This window comes from Lactuca saligna, chromosome 4, assembly GCF_052625555.1.
Source record: "Lactuca saligna cultivar CGN05327 chromosome 4, ASM5262555v1, whole genome shotgun sequence".
Classification (NCBI taxonomy): Eukaryota; Viridiplantae; Streptophyta; class Magnoliopsida; order Asterales; family Asteraceae; genus Lactuca; species Lactuca saligna.
Window position 1 is genome coordinate 8,704,045 of NC_136420.1, and position 23,005 is coordinate 8,727,049.

The 23,005-nt window shown below is 39.6% G+C and overlaps 1 protein-coding gene across 1 annotated transcript; it reads left to right on the forward strand.

Annotated features, from left to right (window-relative positions):
• The first annotated feature begins 19,817 nt into the window (after positions 1 to 19,817).
• LOC145041161 (TORTIFOLIA1-like protein 4) lies at positions 19,818 to 22,772 on the forward strand. The gene is made up of 5 exons (XM_078989112.1): positions 19,818 to 20,813; positions 20,942 to 21,056; positions 21,278 to 21,786; positions 21,868 to 22,278; positions 22,443 to 22,772. The coding sequence occupies exons 1-4, from the start codon at positions 19,989 to 19,991 to the stop codon at positions 22,270 to 22,272; spliced, it is 1,854 nt and encodes a 617-aa protein (XP_078845238.1). The 5' UTR covers positions 19,818 to 19,988; the 3' UTR covers positions 22,273 to 22,278; positions 22,443 to 22,772.
• The last annotated feature ends 233 nt before the right edge of the window (positions 22,773 to 23,005 follow it).

A 23,005-nucleotide genomic window follows, 5' to 3' on the forward strand; every position in this document is an offset into this window, starting at 1 on the left:
CCGGCATTATCCGAAGGGGGAGTCACAGATCTGATCCGAGGTACGCGCCGCGTACTCGAGTACGCCCCGCATACAGCCAAAGTGTTGACACTTCGTATGACGCATGCGATGACGCATTTCGGAAGCAGTACGCACTGCGTACTGCTGTACGCCCCGCGTAACTCGGGCTTCCAGCCTCCTATAAATAGGATGCGAGGGGTCCGGGTTTAATTGCTAATTTCCTCTCGTTTTTGTGCCGAAGCTCTGCGTTTTTACCCCCGAAGCCATCCCAAAGCCCCGGTAATATTCCCGAGTCCCGAAGCGAGTCCCGAGATCCCGAAGATCCCGAGAAGTGCGGTTTCCGAGCCGAAGCTCTGCCCGCGAGAAGTTCGATTTTCGTAGAGATCTTCCAGATCTGCTGAGGATTACGACTTCTGCAAGCCGTAGTGTTGTCCGATCATCTTCTGATCAAGTGAGTGTATACTACCTTTCATAAATGCAATAATAATACAAGTATGGTTTGAGTGTATTAAGTTTATTGTCGTTTATACGCGTGAATGCGTTGTTACTTTCTCCTAACGTATAACTATGAAGTATTTTATACGAGATACGTGTTTATGTGTATATTTTGTTGTTATGTGTGTGAATGTATATTCACTTTCTTCTGTCTTGCAGATCTGATTGTTTCTATATGAAATACGTGTTATGTGTGTGTGCCTCATCTGTTATATGGAAAATGTATTGATCAAGCATGCTATACAGGTTTTGAAAATATGTATAAAAATGTATGTTTTTATCTACTGATATATTGGGTAGAACATGGGTAGATAGTTGGTGTGTAATAAACAGATGAGAGGCCTCGTTGTTATTTTGATCCAGTCATCTAGCGGAATTTAGATGACGACCACGGACTTTTCTAGATAGTCCAGTGGAATGCTAGCAGGCTCATAACCTGTAGGTGTTAATGAACTTGGGTGTTCATTCGCTGTATTCCATCCCCCTCATGGTTGCCTTATTTGACTTATATTGCTGAGGAAACCCCGCAGCATGTGTTGTCACCCTGATGAAAATATTCTTAGATTAGGTCCCTTGTGTTAGTTATTTTAGGGACGTAAAGTGAGAATAACGGGAATGGGTAACTGGGTTATTGTTGGTTGATAATAATTAATTTAATTATTTATTATGGGTTGAAAACCCTATATGCTCACCAGGCTCCTAAGCCTGACCCACTCAGTTTTATTTGTATTACAGGAAGTGGCGGAAGGGCATGAGATGGACGAACCATCAAGTTGTTTTGTTTACAAGTCTGCATATGTTTATATTTGTTATATGACTTGTAATGTATTCGTTTATGCTTATTGGTCTGTATCGGAACATGACACCCCGAGTTTTGATTATAATGAAAATACAATTCTTTTATGAAATGCTTTGGTAAACATTGTTTTATCATGTTTTGTTTTTGGGAACAAATTCCGCAACTCTTTCAAATCAAAAGGATTTACTCTGAAAATATTTAAAAGCATAAGTGAAAATCGGTCTTTTCTGGCCGGGATTTTGGGGATGTCACATATGAACATGGATGTATACCCTTGCTACCCAAGGGCATTGAATGAACTGGAAGAACCTTTATGACTTACGGCCCAAAGGCCACTCCTTGGGAGTTTACGGCCGTAAGCCTCATGGCTTGGCCGTGAACTCTTGTTCACTCCCCAATCTTTGAAGTTAAGGTCCTTATTTCATCCCAATAATTTTCTAGTGAAGGTTTATGGCTATTTAGGGGGGTTTAAACCCTCATTTGGTGAGGTTTGGGGGAGTTTACGGTCTAAGCTTATGCTTGGGCCGTAAACTCTAAGTTACCCCACAAATCATGAAGTTTTAATGCCCAAAACTTGGATTGGAATTCCCTTAAATCATATCTCAAGCCTAAAATGATTTGGAAGAGTGTTTGGGGCCTTTTTACATGGAAAAAGGGTGTTTACGGCCTAAGCATGTGCTTGGGCCGTAAACCCTCTTTAATGCCCTAAAAGTTATGGTTTTGATGCTCAAACACTCCTAGGTAAAATCCCTAACTAGTATCCAAGCTTTAAAAAAAAGGAATTTTTGGATTTTTTGGCACATTTTGGGTGTTTACGGCCTAAGGAGCTTCTTAGGCTGTAAACTCCTTGTTCATGTCCCATTCATACTATTTTTGAGCTATTATAACAATGATGCATGTTTAGAACAAGTTAGGGAGGAAAATCTTACGTTTGGGAGCTGGAAATTGCGAGTTGGAGCCGAGAACGAGCTAGAGAGAGAAAGTAGTGAGAGAGAGAGAGAGAGTGTGTGTGTTTGAGTGGTAAAAGAGTTCAAAGAGGTGTTCACCTTCCTTATATATGCCTCGGGTATTGCACCCGGTACACGACTACCCGATGCTAAAGTTTAACGGGGTTTAAACTTTTTACCCGGGTTAAGTGGTTGAAAAAATAATATAACTTTATTTCGTTAAATGGAACTAACATTAACGAGTTCTATTTATTTTTACTAAAATGATAAACACATGAAATATAAATAAATAATTAAATATTTATTTATTATACGACTCCAAATTACGGAACTTTTTATAAATGACATATTCCGTTAGCGGAAACGGAATTATATAACGGATTAAACGTTGGGTTGTCAGACGGTGTTTTTCAGTATGGTGGTTACGAGGCATGCTGGGAGTGGATCCGGGTCAGGATCGGGAGTCGGAGAGGGCGGTCAGGGTGGATCGGTGCCACCCGAGGTCATCGGTCAGATGAGTACGGACGAGTGAGATGCTAGGATTCGTGTGATCCTGCATGATGAGGTTGTTGCTATGTTCCGGGCTGAGCTGTCGGAACTGTTTGGGTCGATCAAGACCGCCATGGTCGAGTATTTTGATGAGCATTATGCGGCTCTAGCAGAGACAGTGGCCGCGGAAGCCGCAACAGCTGTAACAGCGGTAGGGGGATGAGCCAGTCGGGGCTTCCAGTATCAGGACTTCGATAACACAAAACCCCTACCTTTGATGGAGTTCAGGATCCGATCGTTGCTATGAGATGGTTGTCTGACATGGAGGGATGTTTCTTCACATGCTCATGCCCTGCTGATCAGAGGATGAGGTGTGCTTTGAACCTGTTGAGGCTCGGGGCAAATGATTGGTGGAGATTGACCACGGGGTCATATTTGGATGTGGAACAGGCTGCGGTTTCATGGGATCGATTTCGGGAGATGTTCAGCACTCGTTATGTTCCACGGGTAGAGAGAGAAAGGTTGGCTCAGGGGTTCTTGGAACTGAGGTAGGATTCAGAGTTGGTGAGGAGATCACCAGGATGTTTGTTGAGAGGGAGATGTTTTGCCCGAAGTTTGCTTCGGAGCAGGCTCAGATGTCCCGATATCTGAGTATGCTCAAGAGGGATATCAGGTAGTTCATGTCTACACAGAGGTGCGAGACCTTGCTGGAATTGCAGGAGGCTGCTCGGTGGCGTGATTTGGAGATTGAGTTACAGATGAGGGAGCAGAGGCAGGCCCCGTCACAGTCCCAGCCGGCACCGAAACGATCCAAGACCGTTGATCCTAGGTTGGGAGATCAGAGCAGTCGCACTTGTGGGAAGTGCGGGAAGGGTCAACCCGGAGTTTGTAGATCCGGTGTTGCGTGCGGAAAGTGCGGGAGAGAGGGGCATTATGCGAGGGATTGCCGTCATTCAGCCCCAGTTCGGGATGCAAGGATTTGTTATCAGTGCCATCAGGTTGGTCACATGAGGGCCAACTATCCACAGCTTACTGCAGGACCGGTGCAGGCTCCAGCACCGGCCACTTTGAGGATTATGGGTGGAGGTCAGGGTGGAGCAGATCCCCCGAGGGCTCAGGGGCGCGCGTTTCAGCTTACTGCAGAGGAGATCAGGGCAGAGCCAGATGCAGCTGTGGGTATGTTTTCATTTTGTTATCTTGTTATCTTATGGTTGTTATGGAGCATTATATCTGCTATTCTTGTTCGCATAATTTATGGTATTGTATATGTTCTATCTTTCGGGTTTATGGTATTATTGAGGGGTTGGTAGTTAGGGTGAAATCAGTTAGCATCCAAGGAATTGATGGTCAGATTTTGATTGTATGGTCTTGTTGTCGGGTATAACAATTGCGAATTGAGAAGTGTTCAGCGAGGAGTCGAGCTCCCTTAGAGTTCGAGATGTGCGATGTCGGATAAGTGATTTTGTGGAGGCTGCTCGTTTTGACCCAGTTCAAGTAAAAGAGAATTTCTTGAGTAAGAATGTTTAAGTGATGTCGGTTGGGTCACCAGTGTTGGTAGTCAGTGCTCTAAGTGGGGGAGAATTGGAAAATTCTCTAAAGGATCGACAAGCATTTGAGTTTGATTAGCTGCGTGGGATTCAACAGTATTCAGTCAGCCAAGAGTGTGTACTGGTATAAGTAAGGGGCAGACAGATGGGACGGGGTATAGAACGGGGTTCCTAGAAAGGTGATTGGTTAATGAGAGGCCTGGGATTAGGCCGGGATCAGAGTATGGGAATGGAGTTAGAGTTCAGAACCCCTGGGGGGCTAGAACAGTTTGTTTGGGAGAGATTCCCGGGAGTGAGAGTTCGAGTTGATGTATGTTAGTCTGAGCAGTCCGAGGAGACTGAAGGTTGATGGGCGTACCAGTCAGGCCGAAGGCTCAGGGAACGGTCCAGACAGGCTGAAGGCCTTGAAGGGCGGTCCACACATGCTGAAGGTTATGAGAGTGGTCTAGATGAACTGAAGGCCTGGTAAGGAGGTCTAGTTGTGTTGAAGACTCTGTATGTGTTAATAGATCCATATGAGGAGATGAATTGAGCACGTTGCAATGAAACAGGTAGGTTTGACCTTGGGTATTGATCACGTTAGTGGAAGGTAGTGTGAGGACCTGAGAGTCCTAGTGAGCAGATTCAGAGCATGTGTAATGTGTGAAGTAGCAGTTACTCTACAAGAGATAATGTAGAGTGGGAGTGTGAGCACCATGGTACTTGCTTGAAGTAGCAAGGTTGGTTGGTAGATTTCCTTGGTTAATGAAGGGTATGTAGCTTTGGCAGGGAGTGTTGATTCATGGAAGTGTGAGCAGTAGGGGGAAAGGATGATTGGAAGTATTTCAGGATGGTTATTAGGCATTATGTTGTGCTAATGATATGGAAGTACATCCGGGTTGGGGGTCGGTTGGAATCACGAAAGGGTTTCCAGTGATGAAGAACCAGAAGAGTTCAGAAGGGATGCAAGGGTGGAGTCTTGGATTCTCAGTATGATTATAATCAGGAGGTTATGTATGTAGTGGAAGTTCATCTTGGGGGATGTTTGGAGGTACCGTCAGTGTGTTGGGTTCCCAACCCGAGGATGCTAGAGCAAGGTCAGCACATTTATGCGATTGCGGAAGAGAGCTCATGAGAGTGCTCGGGAGCTGAAGGATGTATCATCCTGTCAGCATGAAAAGAGTAGAGTCGAATTCGGAAAGGAAGAGGGATAAGTCCCAGCAGTGAACCCGATAAGGTTGTGTTAATCGAGGCAAGGGATAGCAGTTGGTAGCAATGAGTACCCGGTCAGAACTCGATGGTTCAGGGTATTATCTAGTCTTGCGAGAGGCAAGTATATATGGAGATCAAGAGTGATAAGTGTCGCTATAAGAGGAAAGATCCGGTGGTCGGCTTGAGATAGTTGGTATGAATCGGTAAGCAAGGAGTTGGATCATTTTTGGGATGATAACATTGATTGGAAGGATCTGAGTCAGTAGAGATCCGAGGTTGCAGTGTGGGGTTATGGTTATTGGAATTGTGTGCTGCAGCAGGCTTCAAGGACGAAGCATAATTTAAGTGGGGGACAATTGTAACACCCCGAGTTCAGAAGAGCAAAGTTCAGGGTGCCTAGTGTAAATATGGAAGATCGACTTGGCGAGTCAATGGGTAGACTCGGCGATTCAGGTCACGAATCTGGTCATGTGTTAAGTGACCAACTCGGCGAGTCGGAGGATTGACTCGGCGAGTTGGTGTTGGGTGGAGAGAACCCTAATTTTTGGGGTTTTGCCCTATATAAAGGACATTATAACCCACCCTCAGCCTCTTTGTTACCTTCTAATACCCAGAAAACCCTTAAATCGTGTATAACCTCCATTGATGAAGAATTAGAGCTTGGGAAGAAAAATTGAGAAGAAGAAGGTTGAAGATCAAGAGGCTAGCATCTGGATATCATTGTAGATCAGGGATCTACTCCTCCTTTGGATCATTTCTGAGGTAACAATCTGTTACCTTGAGTTTCCTTATTCTAGATTCATTCTTGGTTGCTATTTTGGGGATTATGGCTTGAGTAGAATCAATTTCGAGTTTAGAAGCTAGATCTGAAGTTGAAACTTCAGATCCAAGCTTGTAATGATCCTATTGGTTGTAAAGGTGTTGTCCTAGAGTGGTTGGTGAAGTCCCTTTGCCTTAAGCCTTAGCCCTAGAGTATTTTAGGCTTATTTCCCGATGGTTTCACTAAAGTTTGCACCTTTACATGTGGGGAAGGTTGTTAGAGGTTTGATCTGTGGATTGGAGTCACTGCATGGCTTGAAATCCACTATATGGATTAAGAACTAGAGGTACTCGGCGAGTCACATAGGGGTACTCGGCGAGTTAGATGAAGAAAGGCAGGAACTCAACGAGTTGAAAGAACAACTCAGCGAGTCTGTTGAAGATTGCCTTGGACTCGATGAGTTTGTTCTTGGACTCCGCGAGTCTAGTCACGAAGTCCTAACCATTTTGGTTGAGCTGTGAATCGGTGAGTCGAGGGACGACTTGGTGAGTTGAGCATGAGGTGACTCAAAGTTCGTGGGACTCGGTGAGTCTTGGGGTGACTCGGGAGTTGGGTCGCGATATGGGAGTTTTCAGAGCATAGGGACTTGATGAGTCAGCGGGCTGAATCGGCGAGTAGTGTCAGTCAGGAAGTTTGACTTTGACTGAGGACTTTGACTTTGACCAAGAGTTGACTAGTTGGCTTCGAGGGGTGATTTGGTAACTATTGGTATTTATTGAGTTCAGTCTTTTGGTATTATCAGTGGTGGAGTTCGTGTCAGAGGTTGGAGTAGCGTGATCTTATCTTTTCAGTCAGCAGTTGCGAGGTGAGTTATCCTCACTATACTAAGGGGTATAAGGCACCAAGGCCGGCCCAATGGATTTAATATTCTAGTAGTTATTGATAAGTTGAGTTGAGTCAGTAATGTATGCCAGTTGATATGCTAGTCGGGTAGATCTGTAGGAATGCCTGTGATATTGATTGATTACCTATATATGCATTTATCTATTACATGTCGACATGTTATGTGGGATAGGTTGAGGTTGTACTGCTCTGTGCGGTAGCCAACAAACCCTAGAGTATTCCAGATATGAGCTGAGGGCCCGGAAGGCATTCCAAACTCATACTGAGGACTCGGGAGTATTCCAGATATGAGCTGAGGGCCCAGAAGGCATTCTAGACTCATACTGAGGACTCGGGAGTATTCCAAATATGAGCTGAGGGCCCGGAAGGCATTCCAGACTCATACTGAGGTCTCGGGAGTATTCCAGATATGTACTGAGGGCCTATAAGGCATTCCAGACTCATACCGAGGACTCGGGAGTATTCCAAATATGAGTTGAGGGCCCGAAAGGCATTCCAGACTCATACTGAGGACTCGGGTGTATTCCAGATATGAACTGAGGGCCCGGAAAGCATTCTAGACTCATATTGAGGACTCGAGAGTATTCCAGATATGAGTTAAGGGCCCGGTAGGCATTCCAGACTCATACTGAGGACTCGGGAGCATTCCAGATACGAGCTGAGGGCCCGGTAGGCATTCCAGATTCGTACTAAGGGCCCATGGGGTAGTTCAGCTTGTGAAGTTGTGGACCCAGTGAATGATGTTCTGTTTCTGTTCTGTTATGATATGTTATGTGGTTGGTATATGTGGTTGGTATTTTGGGGTTATCTCACTAAGCTTTCGGGCTTACAGTTGTGGTTTAATGTTTTCAGGTACTTCAGGAGACCGTGGCAAGGCGAAGGCGTGATCGTACTGCTCCTCATGTTTTTGTTTTATGATATGGTTATGGGAATACTCTGATAATAAATGTATTGAAAACCTTTTTGTAATAACTTAATGAAATTGGGTTGTTTTTGAAAAGTTTTAAATTGGCTTGAATTTTTATGGATGTTAAAGCTGAGCTGCCTGATACACTAGACTGCCTGAACAACACGCTGCTACATGGATGCTTCCCCCAAGGTCCATCGGGACCTCCCTAGTTCCAGTCTATCTGGAATACGGGCGCCCATCTGGTTGTTGAGTCAATAGTAATTTCACAGCCTCCCTACATGACCTCTAAGTGTAATCCTTTTTGTCAACAATTGCCACAAGTTCTCTTGCCGTCGTGGCTCTAACGACCCGGTGATTTACTGATCGAGTCCATACGTCGAGTCCTGACATCAACAAATTCCAAAGCTAAAAGTGACTGTTACACTACCAATGTTAGCCTTACATCTAAAACGACCTTAAACGGCCCATTGCTTCCTTGATCTCATAACTGTAGTGGTGATCCCATAGTCTCATCACTGGCTCAAACAAGTCTAATTCATCTAGAGAAATCTGTAACCAATCTGTGGATTTACCACACCCTCATTGTTGCACCCGAATGGGTGGGTACTAATGTTCTTATCGTGATCTGCCATCCCTCCCACACTACCTGCCAACCTAGTGAAATACATGCCAACCATCGCAAGTTTACAACACTCTAATGTTATCTGACAACTTGGTGAATGCTACGGCTGCACCCACATACTTACTACATGCTAACACTATCTGGTTGCTAGTGAATGCTACGGCTACACCCGCAAACTTACAACACTTCCACATTGTGTCGAACACACACTCGACCTAACACTCAACTGCACTTGAGTCTTAACTGAGGCTCTAACCTGGTTCCTGAAACCTGCTTCCCAAAGCCAAGGAAAAGAGTAAACCAAATGTTGGAACGTTTTCTGAACTCCCAGCTCATCCAATCCTCAATCAAGATGACCACTCGACCGTCTCCCATCCTGAAGGAAAAATCTCTAGCCTGGTTTCCCAACCAGTCATCAGCTAATTGTGCATACACGAACTCAACTTCGGGAAGTTTTCCCCCAACTCCCCGCTCACGTGCTCCTCCATCCAAACAGCCACTTAGGCTGCTTTCCTCCTCAATAATGATGTGAACCCAAACCAGTCTCGCACTTACTTCTGCATCTGACCACTCGAGTGGTTCTCCCCCACTTTGATTCCACTAGCTCCTTACAGCATACAGCTTGAAAAGGATTCACAATCCTTTTCTCCATCTAATGGTTGATCAACTGACAACCAATACTTACTATTGCTAGTGCTCTAAAACTAACCAATAACAAATCTAAACCACTTTGAAAGACTAATAGAATACCTCCTGAGTCCCTCTCACACTTGCTACAGTGACTGCATCCTGAGAACCTGCTCAAAAGGGAAACATCTTCGAACTACTACTTTAACATCTAATGTATGCAGATGGCATATAACTTAATCATAAGTAGGAAACATAACATTCTAAAATACACTTACTAGCATCGATGCGGTACCATAAAAATAAAATCATAAACAAATGTTGAATTGAAATACATACCAGCGGTCTATTGCGGCTCAATCTTGACTTCCTGCAGGACCATGGATGCTGGAACTTGAACCACCCCTCCATGCTGGAGTATCTGCAATGAAACTAGAGCTGCCTTATCCCCTATACGACGACAATTCGCTCTGATGTGTCCAGGCTGATGACAACGATGGCACAACTCTTCCTCCAATGTGCATTCTTGATGCTTGTGACCCTTCTACCCGCACCTTCCACACTTAGACCTGTGATGAATATCTTTTTGTACCCCTTCATCCTTTGTGGAACCACCACGACCCTTTGGGTTTTTGACTCCTGCCACAGCAGAACTCAACTGCTCGGTTGGTTGACTCAGGCCATGTTCTCGCTTCCTCTTTCCTAGGTGCACATCTAACCCGATTTCTTTCTCCCAAGTTACCCCGACTTCCCCATCAACGGCCTGCACCGTCGTTGTCTGACCCTGAAAGCTAGCGGTTACCCTGCCAATAACACGCTCAATAATGTCGGGTAACTCCTCGCATACGACTCACGAAACCTCCACAATGATCCAATCTTGTAGTGAACTCTCCTGGAGACAAGGTGCATAACTCACCTCCGATCTCTGATGACACGAGCTAATAGCAGGACCCTCCCTTCCGAGGGATCCCGAAGATCCATAAACATTGGGCCCTAAAGGAACCCCTAACATGGCCGCCATCTCAGCACGAAAGGCTCCCAGCCTCTCATCTAAAATCTCCAATATACCCTCCTTGATCGTACCAAAGATCGCAGGAGTTTGATCCAGGATACTGCATGTAATCTCTGGTGATACTAACTCTCTCATCTACTCCCCGAGTTGCTCGACTCCTGAATCTGAGCATGACTCCTCACTGGCACCTGAACTGCCCACTGGCCTACCCCGTAGAGTCATCATACTGCATGAGTCATAACATAACTACCATCAAAATACTCATCACTATTGAGGGATCACACACTCACTACAAGTTCCCCGATTTTATCTTAGCCCTTCTCGAATTGAGTACGGATCCTCTGCTTTCAGTAGTATGAGACCATACTACCTTCCACATCTATCCGTACTTTCCTCGAGAATTCCCTCGAATCCACAAAGTCCCTTTCACTACTACTATTGCTCACTGCACTACTCTTATCCTAGGCTTTCCCTAGGGTAACCTCCAACCCAAACCCAATCCTCAACTACTGAAGGTATCTTTATAATGCCAATTAGCCACTACCTGAATACCATCACATGTGACAAGGCTCAAATAATCCTTCGAGTAAAGGAATCGTCCCTACAACGGTTAGACTCATACGAGAGCTGTGCAATAGGGCCAAATCCATCACTCTGAGATTATTCAACCCTGATCACATGTGACTTGATGTATTCACCTAATGGCTAACTCCCATCACTCAGAGTCCCACAAAACACAAAGCAAGTAGCATTCAGAAAAAGGGAAAGTCTAACCACATAATCCAATCATATTGTTCTATCCCCAACTCAGGAATTTGTACATGCAATTCAAAGGCTCATACAATCCGGCATAAACTAAACATGCTATCCTGTCACTGACTGATCAGTACTAGCATGCAAGTCTACAAGCACATACAATGAGCATATAATGCATCTCTTCCTAGATCCTTAGCTCTACTCTAGCATGCATTTCTTGTATTCATAAAAAAACACAACATAAAATTGTATGAGTAATTTAGGAGTACTTACTTGAGCTCAGCTGATTACATGCACCACACCCTTTTTTTTCTCATTTCAAAGTTCTTTTCTTTCTAAAAATTCTTTTCGTTTTTCTAAAACTCTTTTCTTTTGAAAGCTTTATATCACTTCCTTAGTTTGAGTTCGAACACACTCGGAAGTGTGCCTGAATCCCTTAAACCAAGGCTCTGATACCAACTTGAAACATCCCAAAAATACAGTCTAAAAATTTTGTTTTAATTTAATAATAAAACCTTAGTCATCGAACATCATATAAAAATTATAAACATTGTATCTCAAAATATCGTAACAATTGTCAAAATATCAGAGTATAAACATCTCAGGCTGAATAGATGGTGTGTGCACTACAATCTTCTCGAGCTCCTCTTTTGAAAACTGAGTACCTGAAACCAAAACTGAAACTGTAAGCACGAAGCTCAATGAGCTCCCCCAAACTACCACATACCATACAATAACATATAAAGCAAATATTAGGCCTTGCCCACCGCATCAGACCGAAGTCCGGAACTGACTAGGGCCTTGCCCACTACATCGGATGGAGTCCGGAACTAACTAGGGCCTCGCCCTCTGCACCAGACCGGAGTCCGAAACTGACTAGGTCCTTGCCCACTACATCGGACCGAAGTTCGGAACTAACTAGGGCCGTGCCCACTGCATCGGACCGGAGTCTGGAACTGACTGAACATAGCATAACATAATCATAACATATAACAATAACACATATATTGCATATTGCATCGGACCGCAACCTGGAACACATAACACATAGACATGCCTAAATCGCAAAGACATCAAGCATACTGAACTACTGCTATCTAAACGGGCTGACATTGTGGCCGTAGACCCGTTCCTACTGGAAGGAAACTTACCTTGCACTGTCGAACCCTTGCTACTATCCCTCTGGCCGCTATGTCATAATTCCCAAACTACTGCCCCTTCGACTCCCCGAGCTATCAATACCAATACATCACTTAGTCCAATACAATAATTCTTCATAGGGTAGAATGACCATTCTACCCCTCCTAGCCCAACTTGATACATATCCAAGGTCCACTACCATGATTCAAAAGGCCCAATACAAGGTAGGCTTCTTAAGCCCACTAGTGGCCCACTAATGGCCCAATTTGCTATATTGGGGCCAATCCCTTTAATGGGCCTTACCTTAAGCCCATAACATATTTTTGGACATATCAACTGACTCCCGCTGACGCACTACGGCCTAGAGGCCCAAAGTCCAAAACACATCCCAAGCCGAGACCCAAAAACGCAAACGCCAAACTGGCAGAGTACTCGGGGCGTACTCCTATGTACACTAAGCGTACTGGTTGATGGCTTGTACCCTGTGTGTACCTCCTTGTACACCCAACACATAGACCTGTTAAGCCACTTTTCCATTAAGTGCTTAATACGTCATTCCAGAAGCTACAAACACAGATCTAAGTCCTTTTCCATGTCCTAATCCATAAAGTTGCTAACTTGGTGGCTTGCAAGCCACCAATTAAGCCCAAACTCAAAAGGTGACAACCAACTTCCATAAAAAGGGCTAAATCTCACGCATGAACTCATTATGACCATCAAGATTGAGACTTTACTGCTTATGGGACACTTTTAGCTCTGAGAGTGGCAACGCCAAGCTTAAAGACGAAGTTGCATCATAAAGGTCCATCCTTTGGACCCAAAAAGGTCCAACATTTCATAAACCTAGATCTAAGCATACTTAAGGAAAGTTTCAGACTTAATACCTCAAAATGGTCTGAAATGGAACCATAATCTTGGATCTACTGCTTCCCCTTTGATCCACCACCTTGCTAATCTCTTCACTTGCTTGGAAATGGCTTCACAACACCCAAAATGCTCTCTAATGACCCCCAAGGTTTCAAGAACACTCAAGCGAGGTTTAGGGTTTCGTGGTGGCTGTATGAAGATGAGATGGAGGCTGTTAACCTGGGTGTTATGTTCTTTATATAGTGGCTTGGCCCTAAAATTAGGTTTTCTAGACACTGGGCGTACTTTGGGCGTACGCCTTAAGCACCCGCGATCCTTTTTCCTTTATACGTTGGGCGTAACCTAGCTTACGCTGGGCGTACCCACGCACCTTCGACTTTGCATGCATGGTCCTTTTTGCTAACTTTTCCATTAAGGGGCCATTAATGTCAATAACTTCAAAGTGCTATAATTCTTCGTTCCAAGTCCGTTTCCGACGAACTTTATAGCTACGAAAAGGTAACGAGAAGCCCTACACTTCTATCAAATCATATCTCCCTAAATACCTTCCGAACAAAAGTCTATTTTCCACAAAAACCCAAACTCACACTTTACCGAAAAAAACCCTAGGCTCCAAAACACAATCCGAACATCCAGAACGCTTCTAATACATCCCTCGCACCCAAAATGGCCTAGATATTACCCTTTTCAAAAGCCATAATCCTTATGATGATCGGCCTTCGGGCCACAGCCTCAGACTAGGAGTCAATTTAGAACAGGGCGTTACATAAAATATGCAAATGTGTATATTTATGTTTATGACATGTCTATAATAGTGATGTATACATATGTATATTTGTGTTTGTACACATTAAATGTGCACATATACATCTCATTTGAAAAAAAACATTTTTTTTGAATTTGTTTCCAAGAAATCACATATATAGCAGTATCTTAGTATATTATGACATTTAAAAAAAAAAGGAATAGAGTCCTCAAATGTGCATGTGTATATTTGTGATGTGTACATATGCACATTTCTGTTTGTGTACACATGCATATTTTTGTTTCCACACATATTCATTACTTATATGTATAGTGTGCGTATATGCACATTAGTCGGAAAAAAAAAGAACAATGTTTCGAAATATTGAATGGAGAAGACAGAAAATATTCAAAAAAATTACACATGTTCATTGATGAACAACTGTACATTTGTGAACATATGTTCGTAGATGAAACATAATGTAGATTTTGATCCTATTTTCCTCATCACAAACCCTACATCAGAGAACCCTACTAACTTCCTCATTGCCACCATCATTACCATAGAGTACCAACCACCACATCATAGCCTCTTCTAGAAAAACAAATACAAAGAAATTGATAACATATCGGTAAACTAAAATAGAATTAAAAACATATGGCATATGTGTTGTAAGACACGAGATGCTAGTAAATATTATATTAAAATAAGAATGTGAAAAAAGGAAAAAGATTTTGTGCTAACCATAACACGATGACAATAAGTAGTCTTGAGAAGGTCTTTAGTGTGTTCTCTAACTAACTTGAGTTGATAAGGGTAATTGCAAAGCATTTTGTGGTAACTAAAACAACAAACTCACATATGGACAAATGAAGTTTTGTTTATTTTTGTAATAAATCGATAATGAGAAGATGTAAAACATTTATAGTGAAAATTATGAGTATGTAGGAACATGTATTGAGCACATAATCACATCGAGGCACAATGTATCACAAAATAACAATATTCCTCTTGTTGGAATTTGTACAACCACCTTGCGTAGACATTAATTGGTCTTAGATTTTGCCATTATTGAGATATTTGCTTCATCAATTTGCACCTTGTATTCCTGTAATAAGAACTAAGATCAAGTACAACATATATCCACTGAATGATTGGTGCCTATCCAATTCAAGAACAACCTGGTAGACCATGCTAACTACCCATCTTCTTGGTCTAATGACAACTGTTGCAATTGATTTGGTGTAGTCTGTGATAACTTCACCCACCACATCAAGGAGCTTCACCTCCGTGGACCTGATGATGATGAAAACGAAGAAGCAACAAAACAAATGTTAGGATAAATCACAAGAGTACTTGATATGAGTCCAATTTACAAGAACACAATGTGCAAATTGTGTATGGGTGATATAAAAAGGGAACGATTGCACAACGAGATGTGAGAGATAAGGAGAGTGAAGAGTGATTAACAAAACCTGAGCTGGTGATTGTATTTTGTCTTAGGTTATGCCATTGCTGAGCTCTTCCTCGATCGTTGAAGCAGTATATTCGTGTACAAAGTAAGGGACGAAAAAAATTATTTCCAAATTGAAGGAATGAACTGCATATTGATTCCAACTTAATCAAATTCAGTTCTAATGAAGGCATCATTGAACACCGAATCAAAACGTCATAGTGAACCATTAGTTCCATTCTAGTTAACAGTAAAACATGTGCTTTGGAGGTATTTGATTCAGTGTTATGCATACAAAATTTTAATGGTGTACCTTCCTAATTTAATGGCTCCAAATTTGATCATAAGATGTTAAAATAGTTAATGATCTCAATGAAACTTTTATATATATATATATATATATATATATATATATATATATATATATATATATATATATATAATAGAAATGTTAGAAACTCATAATAAACTATTCATAGTAAATGTAGTTTTTCACATTGCAAGCAAGAAAATATGAATATTTACAATGGAAATTGAAACATACAAAAAATGTATTTGAATGACCTATAAACTATTTTATGGTATTTTACATGTTTTTAAGTTTTCATCTATTTTTACCGAACATTCATATATAATTAAAAAAATCTACACATTGACAATTAGATTGAAGTTAAGGATGAAAATACATTTATTTTTTTGAATGGTAGGCTATTTAAAAGTTAAAGTATATGTGAAATTGAATTTTAGAAAACTCGTTTTAGAGTACTTAATTTTTACGTAAAAACCTTAAAACCAACTTTTGGTTATTGAAAAGTTTGCTCGACAAACAACAATGTTTCACATAATACAACATTATAGCGACAGATTTGTGAATTATATGTCGGTGTTCGTGAACTCGACATAAATGTTTATAAATTTCATTAAATACACAAATTATACGATGGAATTCACGAAAAATCCTTTTAAATATAGTATTTATGAAATTTGTCGTAATATTATTACAATACATTATATCAAAAGCTATTTTGGATTTAAATCATTAATTACATATGCTTGGAGATAGAATTTAATTAATGAATGAAAAAGAAAACATATATTGGTGTTAGTACATTTATTTATCATTTTAAGCGTGCTATTTAAATTTATAATATTTACAAAAATACATTATTCTATTGAAGTTTTCTATCATTTTAATTTGATTAACAAAGTTTTCTTCACCTATATTCTCTCACAATATCTCTCTCTCTCTCTCTCTCTCTCTCTATATATATATATATATATATATATATATATATATATATATATATATATATATATATATATATATATATATATATATATAAAATAGTTTATTTGAGACTATGTTAATTTTGTAAAATATAAGGATGCGATTCTACCCATTAATCTTGGAGATCAAAAAATGAGAAATAAATCAAAAAGGAAAAATAAAAAAAATATTTAATTATTATTTCTATTAATTTATTTACCAAAAAAAATAAAAAAAAAATAAAAACTTAACGTCTTTTAATTATACATGAAATATTCTAATAAAATATTACGCAGTAAATATTCGAATGAAATTCATTAAATGTTAGAATATTGTAGCATTTTACTAAAATTGTTAGATAGGTTAATATATTCTAATATTTTATTAAATTGTTAGAATTTATAGTATATTCTATTAAAATTATTTTATATTTGTAGTCTAATATTCTAGTAGCATATCTGAATATTTTAAAAGTTTGGTTGTAATTTTTATATTAGAATATTCTATTAAAAGTATTTCATAGATATTAAAAAAAGGTAATTTTTTTTATTCTTTATTTTTTATATTTTTTTGGAAAATACAAATAATGAAAATAATATTTTTTTTTTGAAATCTTTTAATTATTTTGCATTTTAATTTTTTTAATCTCCAAAATAATTGGATATGATTACTTCCACATATCTCATAAATATAGTAGTTTGAAATAAACTTAACTCTCTCTCTCTCTCTCTCTCTCTCTCTCTATATATATATATATATATATATATATATATATATATATATATATATATATATATATATATATATATATATATATATATATATATATATATATATAACAAGTTAGACCTCTATATTCAACACCAATCTTATGTTAATGAAAAATAAATCAAACATTTTAGTGGTACACTAATTATGATCTTTATCTGTACTTTAATAATATAACAAAAGTTAGTAGGGTTAAATAAAAATTTTAGTGATAAAGAATTTATTTTTTCATTATTAAAATTGAATTTTTTTTAGTGTAAAATTTTAATATGTCGTGGAAGTGAGAACTTTAGTGTTCAAAAATTGCATTTCGGCATTTTTATTGTTTTGTAATTAAAGTTGGTCTAAAAAACCAAATCTTGATAAAAAAAACCAAATTTTGATAAAATATATGAGAAATAATTTAAATAGTGAAATCAAATTTATCAAAAAAGCGTTATTTATATGAGGTCAATTATTTTGTAACCATAATAGTCAACCGTTTATAAATCTCTAAACATTGAGTTTTATTATTATTATTATTTGTTCAACAGGTAGAATTTTTTCTTATATTTCTTATCGTTTGTACTAAAAAAACATAACAAGTTATAAAAATTAATAAATACCATTATCTAAAATATTTTAGTAATAAAAGATTTTTATAGCCACAAATTAATATAAATATTACATTGGCCTAATATAGTTTTGTTTTTTGATATTTGATTTAATAACTAGATGGGGAACCCCGCGTTGCGGAGGTCGAATGTAACAATTTTTTCCGTTGTTTGTTCTTTGAAAATGTTTATAGTTAGAGTTGCTCATTCATTTCCTCTTTAACTGATCTATAAATAAATAAATAAATAAATAAATAAATAATAAAAAAACATCAATGAATCTGTAAGCAAAATTAATAAAGTGATAATTAAACGAAAACATAGGAACTTATAATGCCACAAATAACCAAAGAAAGTAGAGGGATCAAAAAAGACAAAAAGGAAGCAACTTTAAAATGACCCAAATATAGTTAAGTAGCCATTCCTGCAAAAAAAATATTAATATTGTAACAACCCAAAAATTTTAAAAGAAATTCAAACTTTCCAAAAACCATTTTTACACTATTAAAAGTTATTCAAACAACAACAAGTTCTAATCGCATTCCAAATGTTTTCATATCAGAGTTCCCAGAAATCCAGAATCATAAAAACGGAGATGTGTACGTCACGCTTTCGCCTTGCCATGGTCAATTGATGTACCTGAAACAATAAACTCGAAGGCTTAGTGAGTTACCCCCAATATACCAACCTCTAGCATCCAATAAAATAATAATAACTAACAGCATGCATAATGAGCCTTCAGCATGACTGGACCACCTCCCACGGGCCTACAGCCTATCTGGACCGCTCTTGAGCCTTCGACATGACTTGACCGCCTCCTATGGGCCTACAGCCTATCCAAACTGCTCCGGGTATGTTGGCCTCAACCGCACAAAACAGGATACCGCCTCAACCCAACCCACCCATATATGTCGACATATAAATAACACGTAATCATACAATAAGCACAGATCACACTAACTGCTAAACATAGTACCATTCTATCCATCAAGGTACCAATCCAACTGATCATGAATATGGAATACATACTAACTCCAGGATAAAATCCTAAAGGACCGACCTAGTGTCGTAGACCCTGATGGTATAGTGAGGAGAACTCACCTAGCAATAGTGCAGAACTGAACTGAGAGTCTTCAACTACTACGCTCGACACCCTCGACTGAGAGATAAAGAATACAAATTAATCAACTAGACCAAAATTGTCCAAATCTATTATTAGCCCAATTTATTAAATTGGGCCCATCACTCTATTGGGCCTACACGAAACCTACAAGTCCAACCTGGCCCAAACAACATTATATTCATAGCCCATTAACGGATTAACCCAATTGACCCATAACCGACCCAAAGCATAAAGCCCACAAGCCAAAAGTCCAATAGGGAGCGTACGCGGGGCATACCACCCAGTTACACTGGACGTAGTGTAGTTCTTTGTTGACCATCATTGGGACCGCTGACCACGTACGCTGGGCGTACAGATATTACGCGGGGCATACACGAGGATTTACCAAGGTCTTAATAAGTGCTTAATGGGTTGAGCTCTTGAACCCATATTCCAGATCCAGTGACCAAATATGCCATACAATCATAAAGTTTCGGACTTTATCACTTTGGACGTCCAAAAAGTCCTTAACTCATAGTCTTAATCCATTAAGACCTTCTTATCACATGCATGGATCAAGTTTGGCTAAAAAGAACCGATTTTTATCACTTAAGGCCTCTCAAAACATCTGAGTTAATATATATATATATATATATATATATATATATATATATATATATATATATATATATATATATATAATAGTAATAACAATAATAATTGATTGGTCTAATATAGTTAAGTTATTAAACATTGTTAAAATAACAGAGCGCAAATTACACAAATATCCATCTTGCTGTTCTTCCTCCACGTTCTCCTTTCGCTCTCTCTCCATTTATAAGCAATTCATTTCGTGTACTTCCAGTAAACGCTTGACCCAATCCAATTTTGACCCTCCATCGCCATCTTCATCTCCTGCGCCTCCTCCGCCTTAAAACGGTGGTGCTACACCGCTGCACCTTTCTCACGATATACTCCACACCAAATTTCGGAGAATGTCTCTTTCTAAACGAGTCTCATTATCTCCTCAATCACCGGCACAACCTCAACAAGATCTCAAGCACCGAGTGATCACTTGCCTCAACAAGCTCTCCGACCGTGATACGCTTGCCGTTGCTGCGACGGAGCTGGAGTCTATCGCTCTCAGCCTCAATCATGACTCTTTTGCGCCTTTCCTCACTTACCTCTCGGCTACGTCGTCGTCTGACAAGTCGCCTGTACGGAGGCAATGCGTCCGTATCTTGGGTGTTCTCTCAATAACTCACGGTGATGCTTTGTCACCACACGTTTCTAAAATGCTTGCCGCCGTAGTTCGCCGCCTCCGTGACCCTGATTCCGCTGTCCGGTCTGCCTGCGTTGGAGCTGTGTCGTCCATTGCATCGGAAATCTCTAAACCGTCCTTCTCTTCGTTGTCAAAGCCGTTAGTGGAAGCCGTTCTGACAGAACAGGATCAGAACTCTCAGATCGGCTCGGCGTTGTGTCTGTCGGCGGCGATAGAGGCGTCGCCGGATCCTGAACCGGCACAGTTGCAAAAGCTATTGCCTAGGGTTTTGAAATTGATTAAATCCGATGGGTTCAAAGCTAAACCTGCGTTGTTAACTGTTATCGGCAGCATTGCTGCAGCTGGTGGCGCCTCTTCTAACCGGAATTCATTTAATTCCTTGATTCCGTGCTTGGTTGACTTTCTGAGTAGTGATGATTGGGCGGCGAGGAAAGCGGCAGTTGAGGCGTTAGGAAGGTTGGCAGTGGTGGAGAAGGTTCACTTGACAGCTTTCAGATCATCATGTCTTGCGTCTTTAGAGAATAAGAGATTCGATAAGGTATCAACTGTCAAATCATACTATTTCAATTTCATATGAATATTCTATATACGGTCGGTGTAAAATCATTTCAGGAATCGAGCAATTTCTTTTACTAATGGCTTCAATTTGATTAACAAATGCAACAGGTGAAGGTAGTTCGTGAATCGATGAATCAGACATTAGAGTTGTGGAAGGAGATTCCAGGGCATCTAGATGAAGTTCCTGTTTCACCTCAACTGAATGCCAATTCATCTTCTAAAGGTAAACTGTTTTTGTGATTGATTCGAAAAAATCCAAGCTTACTGGGATGAAATCTTCCTAAAACCTTCTTGACACATCAATTAGTTGTTGCTTATCTTTTGGTTAGGTATTCGTATTATTTTTCATTTTGTTCAATCATGGTGGTTGGTTTTCTGGTAAAAGTGTGTTAGGTGATCTAAACTAAATTTATTTCATACCTAATTTGATTCTTATGGATCCAGATAATGGTCCTCCTATTACCTCTTTACAGACTCCATTAAAGGAAACAATTCCCAGTAGCAGAAATTCTTCAATTCAACGATCATCTCCAACCACAACACAAAGTAGAAGCCCCCCAAAGAGTAACTACAGGAAACCAAATGCTTCAATTGCCAGAAAAGTTGATTTTGAGAAAGAAACCGATTCCAAAGTTAACATTCCTGCATCCATGGATTGTAAAGAAAAGTTCATTAATAAAAAAACGGAGCCAACAATCATCTTGGAAACCGAAAAACGAGTTACAGAACAGGTGATTTCCAACAAAACACGAGAGGGCAATTTCGGAAAACTAAATGGTTCAAGATTAGGTTCTCGTGTAGTTCCATTTATTGATGATTGTGAGTTTGACATAAATGGAAAAACAATCGAATATGATTATGGAAACCAAAAAGAAGTTGAAGATTTGTCTCGGATCCAAAAACAACTTGTTCAGATCGAAAATCAACAGTCGAATCTCTTAAATCTTCTACAGGTGCTTTTGACATTATTACATTAACACCCTTCTCAAACATTTCTTTTATTCATCAACAACTATTTGTTTAATTCATTTCAGAAATTCATGGGAAATTCCCGTAGTGGGATGAATTCTTTGGAGACACGAGTAAATGGTCTAGAAAGAGCACTTGATGAAATATCATATGATTTAGCAATTTCAAGTGGGAGAGTTTCAACCACAGATTCTTGTTGCATGGGTACCGAGTTCTTGAGTCCTAAATATTGGTGGAGGACAGAAGGGCAATATGGTCCAAGATCACCTTTCCGTGGAACTCACCAATCGCTTTCCGACAGGTGTCCCGACATTACTAAACTCGGTAGTCCTACTCCTACAGCAAGTCCCGGAAAAAGCTTCGAGTCATTAATGAATGCACGAAAGAAGAAAGCTGCTCAGGTCCAAAATCGTAATTTTGACAGGTTTGATGGGGGCTCTTTGGGTAATTGCATACAACAGCGAATCTAAAACAAGGTATATTTGAACATCCCGAGTAACTACTATTTGTGTTGGTTCCTTTGTTTTTCCACATTTGCCCTTGGCCTGGGACCATTTTGAAAGAAAAAAACACTCCTTAAATTGAATATCCATCTTTATTTTAACAATCTTTTTTTTTTTTTTTTTTCCTGTAATTTCAGATCTGTGTATAAGCTGATAGAAAAAGATCATCCTATTATTTACCACAAGGCATCACCACTCGAAAGGTATTGGAGGAATTGAGATAGATTATGTACAGAGAAAAGCCCTTTTGTTTTTTTCATTGTTATACATGGGTTTGGGGTATTGTGGACATTATTTATGTGTTCGCAAAGTTGAAAGCTTATATTGTTTCTGGGGTTGTGCTTTCACTGCCATTGAGACAATTTGCAAATGGTAAGTAAAAGTTTACCCCAATTGTTATGTGTGATTTACTTTCCTATTTGGGTAAGTTACGTGAATGAAATACGGATATTTACATTTTTTATAAATACATTTATTATACTCCCGGCATTAAAAAGCCTACATTTTAGAATGAGAAGAAATTAGGTCATTAATGTTGGATATCATTTGGTTCATGAACCTGTTATTGAGGCCCAATAAAAATGAAAAAAAACCGGTCCCTGGTTAAAAGAGACATGTGGCCTTTTTTTTTTTTTTTTTTTATTTGGATAATAGCTTCTTGGTTAGTTTTGTTTCACAACACAACTAAAAAACCTCTATA